The sequence below is a fragment of the Bos indicus x Bos taurus genome, chromosome 15 (genome assembly GCF_003369695.1).
Source record: "Bos indicus x Bos taurus breed Angus x Brahman F1 hybrid chromosome 15, Bos_hybrid_MaternalHap_v2.0, whole genome shotgun sequence".
NCBI lineage: Eukaryota > Metazoa > Chordata > Mammalia > Artiodactyla > Bovidae > Bos > Bos indicus x Bos taurus.
The window spans coordinates 70,443,726-70,458,936 of NC_040090.1; the positions used below are offsets into that span (position 1 = coordinate 70,443,726).

Below are 15,211 nucleotides of genomic sequence, written 5' to 3' on the forward strand. Positions count from 1 at the left end.
TGAAACTAGATCGTCTCTCCCCCACCCCAGATTCTTAAGTGCTATGCTTATCTTGCCTCTGTCAGCTGATGTTAAAACATCCCCACCCATTTCAGACTGTAAATTCTAAAAAGACAAAGGCTATATCAAATTGCTCATCGTGGATATATTCATTGTCTTTGTATAGAATAAATTATTTATTGAATTAATGGATAAGTTCCCCAAACTCTAAAGAGCACCCATGTTCACAATCGTGATAAGAAATTTCAGGACTTTTGCTAAAACCATTAAGACCCACGGGGACCACAATGCATGTCAAATACTGTTATAGCCATTCCTTCGACCCTACTCTCTAGCTTTATTCAAGCCTCACTGAGAATGTGTAAACCTCTCTCTACATCCTCTCTCCAAGGAAACAGAACAGCTTTCATTCTTTCCACCCAACCCTTGGATATGCGTAGGAAAGGGCCAGAGCTGAGCGGTGGAGAGAGAGCCCACAGGAGCTGTGCTTGGTATCTCAGCATCCTGCCTCCAGTCAAGGCCGGAAGGAGTTGCTAGTTCTTCCCCTTGGCCATCCACTCCACCGGGAGCCATCCCTGTGCTCTGTGAACATGGACCAAATAGGGGAAACTGCTACCGACCGACCTCAGGGCAAGTAAGATGTCTGTAACACACCGGCAATTAAAAAGCAAGGAAGAAAGCCAGCGCATCTCAAAGACCATCTGGACTCACAGCTTCTTATAAATTTCTGTGCACGATTTTTTGTTTGTTTGTTTTAATGAAAAGACCTTTTCCAAGTTAGTAAACTCATTTGTTGGAAAGGTCAGTTTACACATCCAGAGAACCCACGGGGGCAATCCTGATTTGAGCTGGAAGGCCTAGCCAGCCTATCAAGAGAGGTGTAGCTGGTTCTGCTTCTTTTAGCTTCTCTTCTGCGTCTAGCAACTGTGCTTTTAAAACCATCTCCTTTCGATGCCAAAGGCCATGTCACACTGTATATAACTCACAGTGAATGGGAGAAGTGTGTAAATAGCAAGGCATTAAGCAGCTCAAGGGACTTGAAGATAGGTAATAGAGAACACTTAGGCAGTGCGCGATGAGAAGAGGCTGCTGGAGGGGAAATGTAATACTTGTCTTCAAGTATATGAAGGATTGTTATTGCTTCAGAGACACTGACTCCTCTGAGCCTTCCTTGCCAGACCATTTCCCAGGGCCTCCGATACACTCTTCCCTGGTGGCTCAGATGGTAAAGAATCTGCCTGCAATGCAGGGGACTCGGGTTTGATCCCTGAGTCGGGAAGATCCCCTGGAGAAGGAAATGGTTACCCACTCCAGTATCCTTGCCTGGAGAATCCCATGGACAGAGGCGCCTGGTGAGCTACAGTCCATGGGGTCACAAAGAGTCGGAGGCAACGGAGTGACTTTCACTTCACTCATACACTCTTGCTGGAGCTCGAGACCCTCCGGGGTGGGGGGATTGACTTTGCATGGGCCCCTCACTGCTCACATCCAACCACAGGGTCAGCCAGGCTCCACTCTCTGTCCCCAAACAACCAAGGTTTACCCAGATCTGCACTCACTGGCCCCGGCGCTCACTTCCATCTTCTCTCTTGCTCTTCCCAGGCCTGCTGGGAACCTACATTCTCCTTACAGCACTGCCTGACCTGGGTTTGACTCTCTCTGCTGCTGGACGACTAACAGCACTCTTGTTTTGAGCACCCACTATGTGTCAGGCACTACATTAACTGTTTTGCTAAAGAATATTAGCTTTATTTTACAGATGAAGATTTCCCAGGTGGTGCAGTGGTAAACAATCCACCTGCCAGTGCAGAAGTAGGCTAGAGATGTGGGTTCGATCCCTGGGTCAGGAAGATCTCCTGGAGAAGGTAATGGCAAGCCACTCCCGTATTCTTTCTTGGAGGACCCCATGGACAGAGGAGCCTGGCTGGCTGCAGTCCATGGGGCTCCAAAGAGTCGGACATGACTTAGTGACTAAACTGCAACAAAAATCCAAAACAGCAATATCACATAGGGCCACTTTTAAGGAAAGAAACATCCTTGTCCATCCTTGAACAGAGCACCTCCAAAGACAATAGTGCTGTGTTAAGATCATGTCTGCTTATATTGATGCCCACAGTTCCAACCAAATGAGATTTTATACTTGAGACAGATTATAACAACTATCCAATTTGGGTTGCTACTGAGCAACAGATGAAGATACTCACACCCCAAAAGAAGAAAATTATTTCCCCAAGCTCACACAGGTAGAAGATGTGAAGTAGGGATCATACAAGATTCAACTAGAAAATCTGTGCATGAAATTCTTCTACTTATCAAATCTCTAAGCCTCAGTTTCCTTATTTGTAAACTAGTCTAATGTTGCCTACTCACCTCTCTCTTTTTTTGAGCATTACATAAACACATAATAACAGTGTCTGGATATTCTAGGGCTCAACACATATTTATTCTTTTCTCTCTGAATTTCTTTATCAGTTTTGGTCCATTCTACCCAGTTAAGCATTTCACTGTTACCGTGTAAACATGGTGTTGATTTGCCAACTAGCCTGTAAGTAAGAAGGGACTAGGTATTTAGCTGTATTTTCCCATTCTCCCACAGAACCTGTTAAAGTGTGAGGGAAATCATCATGAAAATGCAGAAGAAAGAATTTAGAATTGTTTTCATTAAACATGATCCTACCTATGAATGTATAAAAGAGACAGGATTAAAGCACAAGGAAGTCGTGGAGTCCACTTGGAATGGTTTAGCTGCCACGCATAGCAGAACTGGATTTTTTTTTTTCCCAAATTTCCCTAATAAGCTTTTGGAGATTAAATAGCAGGGCTAAACACAAACACACACAACAACAACAATGAAAACAAAAACAGCTACTCAAGCTACTTCATTTGAAAACCCATGTTTGTCTTGTAACTTAACAAAAGGTTTACCGGCATAGGGGAGTCATACAGCGTCAAACTTTAAGGTTTAGAAAAACTTGATAAACATTACCTAGCAATGATATTATTTCAAAGAAAACAGAGGCCTTCTATAAACAAACATTGACCTAAACAAGCAAGATGTCTTGGTGACATAATTGCATTACTCTGCTGGCAAAACAAGCTTTCCATCCATTTTTGATAAAGGATTGTACCAACTTCTCTCTCCACTTGAACTCTTTTGCCTTTGTGAGATCTTATATTTACTGGAAAGAAGTCATAGGAAGGTCCTGGATAAATAAGAACTCTCTCTTTATTATTTGTTCTGGAAAACAGAACAAAAATAGGTCAGTTCTTAAGGAAATGATGGCTGCATATATAAATAATGTAAACACTCCTATCACTGTCCCAGGGAGGATATTCATCACATGGACAGCTACAGACTCGCAGATCTGGCCAATGAAGTGTTTCTATTCTCAGCCCCCATCCCACGCACAGCCCTCCAATTCTGAATTGTCAATTGGAAACTTGATTATTATCAGTTAAAAATAACTGGGGAACTCTGGCAATGATTTAACTTGTTTGACTTTCTTAAGCTAACAATTAACATTTTAGACTATTGTTGACAAAATATTTAACTTTCCTGTACCATTTGTGCAAACAACTTTTCTAATATTCCTGACACACTCTGACAGACACACCTTTCCGAAGCTGCTTAGGTCTGTGCAAGGGCCGTAGAAGACCCTAAACACTTTCACACTGTTGCACATTTTAACTAGGATTTCCTGGGACCTCTGAGAACGCTTAAGTACACTGATAACTCAGTTTTATCTTGACAGCACTGAATTTGAAATATAATCCCTCTATTTACAATAAAAGCTATTTCACTATTTAAAACAGACACTGAAAGCTTAAGTACACTTTTAATCCCTGGAAAAACTGGTATTATGATTCCTTGTTTAGCATTTATTATTAGTAATACTAGTAATAATGCCTTGCATTTCTGCAGTGCTTAATTTTTTCCAAAGACTATCCAGAAACACACACATTCATTTCTTTTCTCAACAAGCCAGGGCAGCATTATTGTTCTGTCTTGCAGATGACTGCTAAGTAACTTGTCCTGGGTCACCCAGCTGGTTAGTGATCAAGCAGGCCCAGAACCGAGGATACAGATTCCTTGTCCGATCTGTTTTCTTTCCTCCACACTATGTTAGGGAGAAGATAATCTCTGAAGCCAAAGATGACTTGGAACCACTTATCTATCTATCCTAGCAACACAGTCTAAGCAACAACAACAACAAAAAGGAGCCTGTCTCAGGCAAAAGGGAAAGATTAATAATGCACCACGGAAGCTCTAAACCTTTCTGTCCCATGGACCAGCAATTATTCAGTTTCACAGTTCATTCAAAGACTCAAACATACTTCCCCGCTAAATGATTTAGTGCCGAAAGCCTGCTCCAAGTGGTTAGAAAGGCAGACCTGCTTAAACCCTTACAATCCAGGCCCTCCGAAAGGCCCTGTTCCTGCCGTCTCTGCAGTAAAGGGGCTTCCTCTGAACTTGAACTTGAGCTAAATGAAGAAATTGGCTGAGTAAGGGCTACAGAATTAGGCTATGTGGACAGAATTAGAACCGGCTTGGAGGTTATTCTGACATTGTTCTGGAAACTTAGGCTATTGAAAATCTCAGACATTGTACATGTCTTGCGGTATCACGCCCCTCAAAGTCAACAATCACCCAAAGAATGGAGGTTCTCTTTCCACTCTCACTGAAAAATTACTGACTTTATACACGGCATTGTACTAGCAGGTATGCAGGATACAGACCTCTCGTCTGAGGGCACTGTGCATATTCGATTTTAGATGATCAATATTTTCTCCCTTTCTTCAAAGGACATTTATGGCCACTTAGGGCATACGAATAAACTATTAAAGGGATACCTTCCACACACCGAGACAGAAATCAATCTGGTTATGGACAGAGCAGTAAGAAGGGACACCCATTCTGTGCAAAGGCCCCTTTAAATGGATGGTGTTTCTGAAAAGAAGAGCCTGAGTGAAGTGAGACCAGCAGATTTAACTGGCTTAGTGAATCACTCCCAAACGCCCAGGCCTCCCCTTTGGACACAATGTTATCAGGTTAATACAGTACTTGCATCACCATCTCTGAGTACTATGCTGAGTAACAAAGAGCCAAATTTAGAAGCTAAAATGGAGAAGGGAATTTCCAATAACCAAAAGGGGGGTGGTGGATCACCCCTTGTCATGGCACAGGTCTGCAGTGAAAAGCCACCATCAGAAATACACTGGTCTTTTCACTCCTTACATGCACAGCACATCTCATCAATCCTCGCGGCGCTTGCAGAGGGAGCCCCTCTAAGGGGGTGTTTCAGGAGATGACTGATAGTGAGGAGAGAGAGAGAAAGTAGATTCCCCTTTAGAAAAGGAGAGACAGAGCAGCTACCTCTGGCTTCTTAGGGCACTAAGCCTCCAGCCGGGAGAGGCCAGACACCTCCCAGCACGGACACTGTTGACATAAAGTTACAATCACCACTGAAGTTGGTTTCATTTCGCATCCCCAAAACCCCAAGAAAAAGAGGCAGCCTCAGCTTCCTTCCAAGTAGGAGGAGAGCAAAAAAAAAAAAAAAATGAAAGAACAAGGCCATAAGCAGACACCTTCCTTGCAGCCGCTGGGATGTGAAGGCCACATCCAGTCTTGGCACTCAGGACAGAGATCTGTCTTCTCTGGGGCTGGGCGCCTAGTTCCCTGTATCACCCCCAGAAACACTTACCAGGAGACTGTGAAGCATACAAGGCTGTATTATTGGGAGACTTGCAGACAGATTATAAATTTACTGAGGACAATCAAGGCATTTAGATGCTTTTGGCCGCAAATGCCAGTGACACACACACATACAAACCTCATTCTTCTTTCCATTCGAGTGATTCTTTACCCACTACTCCCCACCCCCAGCATCTTTCTTTCATGAAACAAACTCCCATTGCTGTCCTAGGGAATTCCAGAGAGAGGTGAGGATATAGCAGGTGGAAAGGAATGGAAATTAGGCCTGAAAGCATGAAATAACCCCACAGGCTAACTGTATCCAAGGATAAAACAACAAACATTGAGCAGTTTAACTGTTAGCTGTTATCTCTCATCTGGAATTGGCACCAGGAAGTTGCAGTTCTAGGCATCCCAGGCAAAATGTGTGTGTGTGGTGGAACAGAACAGAACCAATTCAGCCCCCAGACTTTCTAGAAACTTCACCACCAGAGACCCAGGCCAGGGATACGGAGGAACCACAGAGAAGCTTCCAGGGGCCTGGCTAGAGGATGCTCTCTCCCCAGAGCTCCTTCTCAAGCTCCCTCCAAGAAAGAGTTCGACCCAGTGCCTTCCTCTCCTTTGGGCTTTTTGAGGACATTTCAGCTTGGATGGCCATTTCCTGTTGCTGACTTTCATTAGGGCTGGCTTGGGCACATGGAAGCTGTTCCGCGAGTGGACACGGGACTTCTGAAGCCCCAAGGAACTCAGAAACGGAGGAAGCTTGCAGGGCCACAGGGCTGCGGGGCTCCACCTTCTACCCAGAGGCCATGGCCCCAGCAGCTTTGGGGGGAAAGCCCGCACAGGCCAGGCGATCACCTGACCAGGACTGGCATCAGAAACCAATGAGTCAAGGACTACTCCCTTTGGGGTGGGGTGTGTCTGCGCCTCTGAGGAAGAACTTCCAGCCAGAAGCCTAATCACAACTCTCAGGTCGGGTACTCTGTCGCCAGGAGTGGCAGAGGACAAGGCACTTTCTAGGACGAAAAACTGGAAACAGCCCCTTGGTGCCTGCACACTTTACTGAAGGCTGCAAGTCAGCACTCTCTGATTGCAGTGCCTGCGGAAAGAAGCTAGGTGGGGACAGTGGGGGAGTCTGTAGGAAACCAGGGAGCAGGCCTCTCAAAAACATTCCCTCACCCGTCTTGGGGAGAATTCCCCAAGTTTTTGAGTGAGGGGGCGCTCAGGGAACTTGCTCTGTTAGGGATGACCACTTGTGTTCTCTTGACCCAAGGAGAAGGGGCCACTTCAAAGAAGGAAAGGGAAATGGGACAAGAAGGAAAAGGCTTGGCTAAAGGTCAGCTGGACTGGCTGCTAAACAAACGCTTTCAGGCTAAGCATGGCTTGTTGGGCCTAATCAGCGCTGGCCTGCCAAAGCGAGAGGTTCCTTGAGGCAAGGCCTTCTTCAGTGGCTCAGATCTTGCAGCTTGGAGCCAACCTTTCTGCAGTCTGCCGACCCCAGAGAAAACTCTGGGAAACTCAAGTTTCTTACCCTTTAAGAAATACTCTACAGGTGGAGGAAAACCAATGCACAAGCAACCGCAGAACTTGAGGAGGAAGGGTTTAACAACACAGCACCAACCAGACGCCCAACGGCCTTTGGGGTGGTCAGGTGGCACCGCAGCCCTCCGCACTGTCTTCCACTCGGCATCAGGCCGAGACCAGCGTCCGCCCTGACCGAAGGCCACAAGACCACCGACAGAATGAGGAGAAAACCAGGTGTCTTACCGCAATGAGGGCCGAGTTCCTCTGGTCCCCTGGGGTGGAAGCCGGTGGCTGTTGCTGCTGCTCGCCATCGATCCCACCACTGCCACCACTGCTGCTACTGCTCCGCAGGTGCTGCTGGTGGTGATGATGATAGTCCGGCGGGGGCGCTGGGGCCGCGGGCGCTGCCGTCTGGGAAGCCGTCGGAGGGGCGGCGGGCGCCGGCGGAGGGGCTGTCGCGGTGGCAGTGGAGGCAGTGGCCTTGGTGTGCTTGCCGGCCTTCCTGGCCCCCTGGCCGTGCTGGACGAGGCTCAGGAGCTGCAAGGTACTCTCTCTTTCCCGGTCCGAGCTCTCGGCCCTACCCCGTTCGTAGCGTCCTTCACAGCTCAGGTGGTGCTGGCGGCAGACGGCGATGCGAGCTCGAAGGCGCTCCACGATGGCACTGTGCACTCTCGGGGTGACCGAGCCCCCTCCAAGGAGCCCCGCCCCGGGGGCCCCCCCTAGCCCTCCCGTGGGGGCCTGCGGGGGCGCTGTGTCCCCCATCTTACTGGACACAATGATTGCTGCCCGTGGGATGGTGAGGTGGTGGGAGGCTATAGCCGGTTAGCACAGGCAAATCTGCTTTTGACAATGTGCGCTCAGAGCTCAGGACCACATGAATAGAGGTCTTCAGAGGCTGGGGGCGGTGTGGGGGGGTGCGTAGTGGAGAAGGTATGGGGGAGGGGAGTGAGTAAAAAGAGGGTGAGGAGGAAGAACAGAAACCAATGGCAGAGGATAAGTTGGAAACAAACCCTGATCAACTTGCTCTAATTGTATTTGACAGCTCTGGAGAAGTTGGAGCGAGTTAGTGGGGATTCCCCCCGCCCCCCCCACCCACCAAGCTGACAAGAGCCACTAGGTACTTTGTAAACACACGATCTGGGGGTTAGAGCAAGAATTCAGGGATTGTCAAGCAAGAGACAGGAACAGACAGCAAAGGGAATTGTGAGAGGTATTAATAGAGAGCTGGACTCCCCCCCCTCACCTAGTTGTTTCCGAAGATTCTTTTATGGGGATGTTTCTGCAGAGGAACCCATATCTACCATGCTCTCTGTAACCCACGGCCTTTACTTTTCCTCAATTTTTTTTTTTTTTTAAAGTGCTGTTTCAGAAGCTTTTTGAAGTCAATGTTCAAAACGTACAAAAATCAAACAGAGACTGTCTTTTGGCTTTTAATTTTTCCTCCCTTTCCCTTTGCTCCGGTGTTTTCTCCTCTTTGGGGGGTGCTGTAGGATGTGGTCTTCTCCCCAAAGAGGGAGACAGCTTTTCAATTGTTAATGTCAGTAATTGGACTTCTGGACCATGCTTTTTTCTTCAGCTAATCCAATCACCGGTAAAATCCTCATTCCCTCTAAGGTTTCCCAGCCTTAAATGAAAGCAGTCTGAAGTCACTAGCCACTGAGAGAGAGATCCTTCAACATATTTTTTTTTTCCTTCTTCTTTCCCGCTTACGTTTCTAGTCCTCACCCCCGGCTCGATTCTAATACAGTATCAAGAGAGACAAACTCTTCCGAGAGTAATTTACAAACGATGGTCAAACTTACAAACTTCCAGCAAATTGCACCGAGTCATGTCCAGCCACTTTTCTGTCCACTTTTGTACATTCCATCCCCGGCCAGTGGATCTGAGGGTCTGGACTCGCAATAAGCAATGTGGTTCTATCTCTTGGATTGCTCCGCTTTTAGAGATGGAAAAGAAAGTAGCCGGTCTTTTCCTTTCTCTTTTTCCCGTCTGTTGTTCGCCGCTGGGCTGACACTGGCTCCGCCGCCCGGAGTCACGGCGATACACAGGCTTTCATTGTGCTCCGATAGGAGAGGGAGAGAAAGAGAGAGAGTGAGACAGAGGGAGAAAGAGAGAGCCAGCGAGCTGCAGGGGGGTGGGGGGCGGAGGGCGGGGGAGCGCTCGCCCGAGGCTCCCTGGTGGAAGGCGGGTGCCACTGCACGGGCGAGCAAGGCGGCCGGCGCGGGGAAAGGGGAACGCAGAGGGCCTCCCAGCGGCAAGAAGTGGAGGATCCCGAAGCCTGTGCATCTCGGCGTCGGGGCGCGCAGCTCGCACTCCGGCTCGGCTCGGGCAGGAGGGCGGGACGTTGGGGAAATTCCCCAACCTCTACCCGACTACTTCACCAGCCCGAAATGGTGCAGAAATTCCCGGCCAGGGGATGTATTTTCCCTGCCAGATCTCCGTTACGCTTTCCCCTCTCCACCCCCCGAGGATATCACTTTCATTTTTCAGTATGTTGTCAATGACACCCCTGAGCACTCTAGCGAGAGTTAGGTGAACACGGAGGAAATGTTCCTGGGTGTCAGAAAGGGAGGCGTAGGGTGTGTGCGTATTGGGAGAAACGGAGGAGTGGGTGCAGAGAAGAAATTAACATCGTTAGCTCCTAAAGGGCAGGCGAGTCTGTCTACCTGCTAGCCTGTTTTGTCTGTCTCTGGTTAAGTCAATCTGGGATCACAAGCATATCAGTAAAAATAACTAAAATATTCTACCACGATGAAATTACAAATACCAGTTCTCAGAAAGAAAAAAAACACAACAGATTTTTCTGAAAATACAAGATTCCCTATGACAAACCTAATGCAAGATCTGGGGCCTTCTCGGTAGTCTGTTTACATATACAACGAGGAAAATCATTATACAGAAGTCCAGTTTCAAGTTCACTAACACAAAACAAATAGATCTCTGACACACATTGTTGTCTCCTCATCTTCAGATAATCCTACCTTTAAGCTCTCAAAATGCATGTTGGATTCTGCCGATTACCAATTATGGAGGATAAACTAAAGTGAGCACAATATTGTTCTAGTCAGGACCATATAGTCTGTTATGCTCATTTGGAAGTCATTTGGATTTGAGGTGTCAAGCAATGGGGCTTTGTTAATTTAAACCACCTCTGGCATCTCAGTGACAAGGTCCTGCTTCAAACTGAGCTGTGGACAGAAATGAGTAAGATCAGTGCAAACACTTTAAGACTGGATTTATCTACAGTTTAGTTCTCGATAGGCTGGCCTACATTAGTTCATTTTATTTTCACGAATTCTAGAATGTTATTTTGGAATTTGGGACAAGTGCATTCTGATGGAATGTAACTTTTAACTTTTCATTGGAACATACTGCTGTCTGTCCCTTCCAAGGCTAAGTTCGTCATCACTCATGGAGAAAGGCAGAAATATCTTTTTTAGGTATGCAAATCTGAAAGGAGAACTCTCTCATGAAGTGTCATTAAAAAGTGAAGGAGTTCTGATCATTTCAGACTTGGTTTTTAAAAGGTGTATTCATTATACATTATCTTCTGTTACTATCAGCACTTTATATTCAGCAATCATACTTGATAAAAGAGAAAAACTTTAATAAATGTAAACACTGTTCACGCTACACTTCTGCAGTAGCATGGATTTTGACAAGTAACACAGTTTTTGGTCAAAGCTGCTATTTCTAAATGATATAAACTTTTATTTCTAAGCTAGACAAGAACACACCTTAAAAACTTGTCCAGCAACAATTTAATGAATTTTCCTACTATATTCTAGTGATGTAGGACACTCCTTTACAGTCTTTTGTACACATTTGCCCTTTACAGCCATTTAAATTCAAGCCGACATCATTATCATCCACCACCTCATTTCCATTCACATCATTACTACTTATTTAGTCACTGTTTCAGGCACAGTACTTTGCATATCTCCCTCCAATCCACCAACAATCCTGAGGGACAGGAATTATTAACCCTTTATAAATGAGGAAACTGAGGCTTATTGAAAATAAACTATTTAAACTAACTAGGAAGTAACAGATCAGGACTTGAACTCAAGCCTGATTTCAAACCTAACCTTTCTTAACCACTGGACTTGCTGCTTCAGTATCAAGGGTGCAAAGAGTTACAGGGAAACCAGACTATACCCAGAATAGCTCCAGGGCTGCAATTACACCTCAATCAACATGCTGGAGTCTAAGCAAGTCCTATAATACCTCCAAGAAATGAGTAGTGAATAGAACTACTCATTTGAGTATGAGAGCAGACAAGTGAGAAAATATGCTCAATTATATCCAGCTGCCAATAAAATAAACATTTCTTTTTTCCTTGTCTTCCCCTTTTATGGAACTGTTCCCTGTTATATCTCTAAAGCTTCTGTAAGGGCCCTATGAGTTTTTTTTAAAGCATTAGTTCCTTTTTATTTGTCCATCTGTCTTCCTCATCATCTTTACTGTTCATAGCTACCTAACCTAAAGCATTTAATGCTATAGTGATAAATGTCAAGATCTCAAAACTTCATAGGTATGTGAGACTTGTAAGCTTACAAACTATTTTTTGTTATATAGAATCAGTGATATTATCAATGATGATAATAAAATAATACAGTATGTCATGATACCTACTAAAGTTAACTGTAATTTTTCAACATTGTGTTTTCTTCTAGACTACTTGCTTTTGGCCCCCTGATCCATGCTAATTTTCATTTCCTGACAGCCTGTCTCTTTGCAGTTCTTTTGGTGTAATCACGTACAAAAGTCTCTTGTACTCTCCAAACACCTACTGAAGAAGCTTGCTTGGTTGCAATGACCTCAGACATCAGCAAAACTACTTATCAGCATTTCCTGAGCAACAGTCAGAATACTGTTCTAACAAGAAAAATGTTTCAAGTCAACAAGAAGCATGACCTAGGAACTGAGTCAGCTGCCATTAAAAGTCCTTAAAGTCATTAGTGCTTTCATTTTTATAAATTAAGTGAATGCTATTTATAAGGATAGATAAAATATTTTTAACTTTCAGTTGGTACGTTCACTCTTCAGTTGGTTCAAACTTGTCTGTAGTGTCACATACAAGAAATGATGCTCCCAAAGTCTTTACAGATACTTTAGGGATCATTCTTTTGTTTTCCTTGGACTTCTTTTTTGACAAATCATTCACGATCTTCACCCTTCCCAATTGGCCATCATTTTTCCTATACTCTGCCCTATATCTTTTTGGACACCATATCTTCAACTTTCAACTGCAACTTCATATAGCTAAGGATTATTTCCATATAACAGACAAATAAGAATAGAGATGCATGATTAAAAATTTCCATTTCATACTTTTTAAAAAGGTATGCACTCTTCACATGAAAAGTCAGCATCAGCATTCTCACAACTTTGATATAAAGGCACTGTTATACAACTTTCAAATACACTTAAAGTTAGGCTTGTGTTTTCTATGTACAGTAGATAAAAGTTTTATTAGACTGCAGAGTGTTGTTTCATGGAAATTAAGATGAACATGTTTCACACAAGATATTTTGCATGAAGCTATACATAAAATATATGAATAGGTCACATGATACAGAGAAACAAGACTTGTGATCTTCACATTTACAGGAATTTACAAAATCTTCTCTGAAGGAAATGTGTTAAAATTCAAACTTCTCCTCTTTAAAGTAATCCGCCAAATTGAGATATTCTTGAAGTTGACCATATTTCTGTGTATACAATAAAAAAGCTAGTTATTTTCCTCAAAGCAGTGAAGATAAACTAGGCCTTTTCAATCTACAGACACAAATAGGAACAAGTCTATCTCATGGCAATCATGAACAAATATCTTTTTATTATAAACAGGGACTCAATTTCAAATAAGCATTTCTAATTCATAGAAAGCATTGGTAAGAGATCAAAATGAACATTATTATTAACTTCATAACTGTCTGGTAAATTGTAAGTTTTCTATTATCATATTTATAGTAGAAGTGTAACAACTTCAATAACTTATTCAACAAAAATTTGTTAAACATGTAACATATATCATATACTTTGCTAATCCGCACGCATGCTAAATTGCTTCAGTCATGTCTGACTCTTTGCGGCCCTATGGACTGTAGTCCGCCAGGCTCCTCCATCCATGGGATTCTCCAGGGAAGAATACTGGAGTGGGTTGCCATGCCCTTTCCATTGCTTTCCCTGCCTCTAAGAACAGAGTTCACCAATGACAACCAATAACAAGGGGCATAAAGAACATGGACACTGCTATGAGGGTTCAGAAGAAAGGTTATGGTTAGCTGAGGTGACCAGGAAGAGTGGCATTTGAGCTGTCCTAGGGGAAAAGACTTGGTAGGCAACGGTCTGGTGGAGAGTTTTCTCTAGGAGACAGAAATCCACAAAACAGTGACAAGACAGAAAAGTACAGGGTTTGACTGCAGTCTGAGGTTTTCCAGGGGAACTGAGAGAGAAGACTGAACCAAAGAGGTGGTCAGAGAATAAAAAGTATGAAAGATGAGGTTACAGAGTTTAGCAATAATGTGACAGGCAATGGAAAGCTGACAAAGGTGTTCAGTTCAGTCGCTCAGTCGTGTCTGACTCTTTGTGACCCCATGAAAGTGTTAGGGCAGGAAACTGACACAATCTGAGATGTATATATATATATATATATATATATTTTTTTTTTTTAAGGGTAAAACATCCAGTCTAGAATGGTTTGGCAGCTAGTTATGAGTCTACTATAATAATTTAGGTAATGAAGGCCTAAATCTGAGTGACAGCAATGAAGATGGGAGAGTAAAGACCAGGGCCGGACAAGAGGAGAGAGGAGCTGGGACGGTTTGGAGATTTCAAGGTTGACAGAGTTCAAGTGCTTCCTTCTGCTGGGGAGATGAACTGACCTAACGGTTTCTTAGCTCTCCTTATGAGCTCTGCTTCTGCTTCCAATAAAACGAGAGATTGTGTTGATAGCTCTGACGTTTATGGTGATAGGGACTGAAACCTGATGTCCCTATTGACATACTTTTTTCACTTCCTGGTCTTCTGTGTTCACTACCTCATACCAACAATCCTGTCTTCAACTTCCCTGGAAATCCCACCATCAAAGGTACTCTCAAAGAAAAATCGTTTGTCAGCATTTGCCAGTGGCATATGACATTCTGTTTTTCACTTCTAATTTAGAACGAGGCATGTTTTACTATTATAGTTATTATATATTTTATCATAATTTTGTCATTCTTTCTTTTCTTACACTTGAGTTGCTCCTATCCTTTTACTATCGTTAGGTTAAAATCAGATCTCCTAGTTAAACTGTTAGGAGGAAGAATAAGAAGAATGAAGTCAGTCTAGTTGGCAGGTCTTTGGGAAGAAATCCTGAGAGATTCCAAGATAATGGAAGAAAAATGCTTGGAGGAAGAAGAGGCAGGTAAGGGAAAAAGCAAGGTGTGAAACACAAGCTGGGGGAGGAAAGACAGGAACAGAGTTTGTACAAGGTGAGAGAAGAGGCTCACACTGATAACTGATAGCTAAGAGCAGAAAGTGCCATGTACGTGCCACTTAAGGAGCACAGAGCCCAGGTTCTAAAGATTTAGGGTAGCTGTGGCCAAGAAGAAGGCATGCATCACAGGAACACGGGCAGTGCTACTACTCGAAGGCAAACACATTCTGATGGGGAGGCAGAGTGATGTGGAGCAATGTCAGGGCACCTGATAAATTCTGCACTTCAATCATAGCACAGAAAGTTGCCTATGGGTTTACACTGGCTAATAAACTTCTTTGGTTTCTAGGAAATCTTTTGAGAATATCTACTGACAAATATTTTTAAAGTAGGAGGGCTCTCAAAAAGAGAACGAAGTTGTTTGGTATTTTATGTGAAAAAATATGCATGTTGTCCTAAATATGCACCATCCTGAAATACTTTCAATGCCCAATGCTGTGTTATTTTTTTAAGCATAATGTGATGCTTGGCTTTCTTAAGAATCTTTTTCTTCTTGCAGGTCCCTTCTGTTT

The 15,211-nt window shown here is 44.0% G+C and overlaps 2 protein-coding genes across 7 annotated transcripts in view; both read right to left on the reverse strand.

Annotated features, from left to right (window-relative positions):
• MAML2 (mastermind like transcriptional coactivator 2) overlaps positions 1-8,361 on the reverse strand; it is a 401,688-nt gene extending 393,327 nt beyond the window's left edge. The window contains exon 1 of the mRNA XM_027563894.1: positions 7,460-8,361. Coding sequence (XP_027419695.1) covers positions 7,460-7,978 — 519 coding nt within the window. The 5' untranslated portion in view covers positions 7,979-8,361. The remainder of the gene's footprint in view (positions 1-7,459) is intronic.
• A 4,163-nt stretch (positions 8,362-12,524) lies between these two features.
• Positions 12,525-15,211, reverse strand: part of CCDC82 (coiled-coil domain containing 82) — a 31,756-nt gene continuing 29,069 nt past the window's right edge. For all 6 annotated transcript variants that reach the window (XM_027563896.1, XM_027563895.1, XM_027563898.1 and 3 more), the window contains one exon: positions 12,525-12,930. In XM_027563896.1, the coding sequence (XP_027419697.1) occupies positions 12,862-12,930 (69 nt within the window). In that variant the 3' untranslated portion in view covers positions 12,525-12,861. The remainder of the gene's footprint in view (positions 12,931-15,211) is intronic.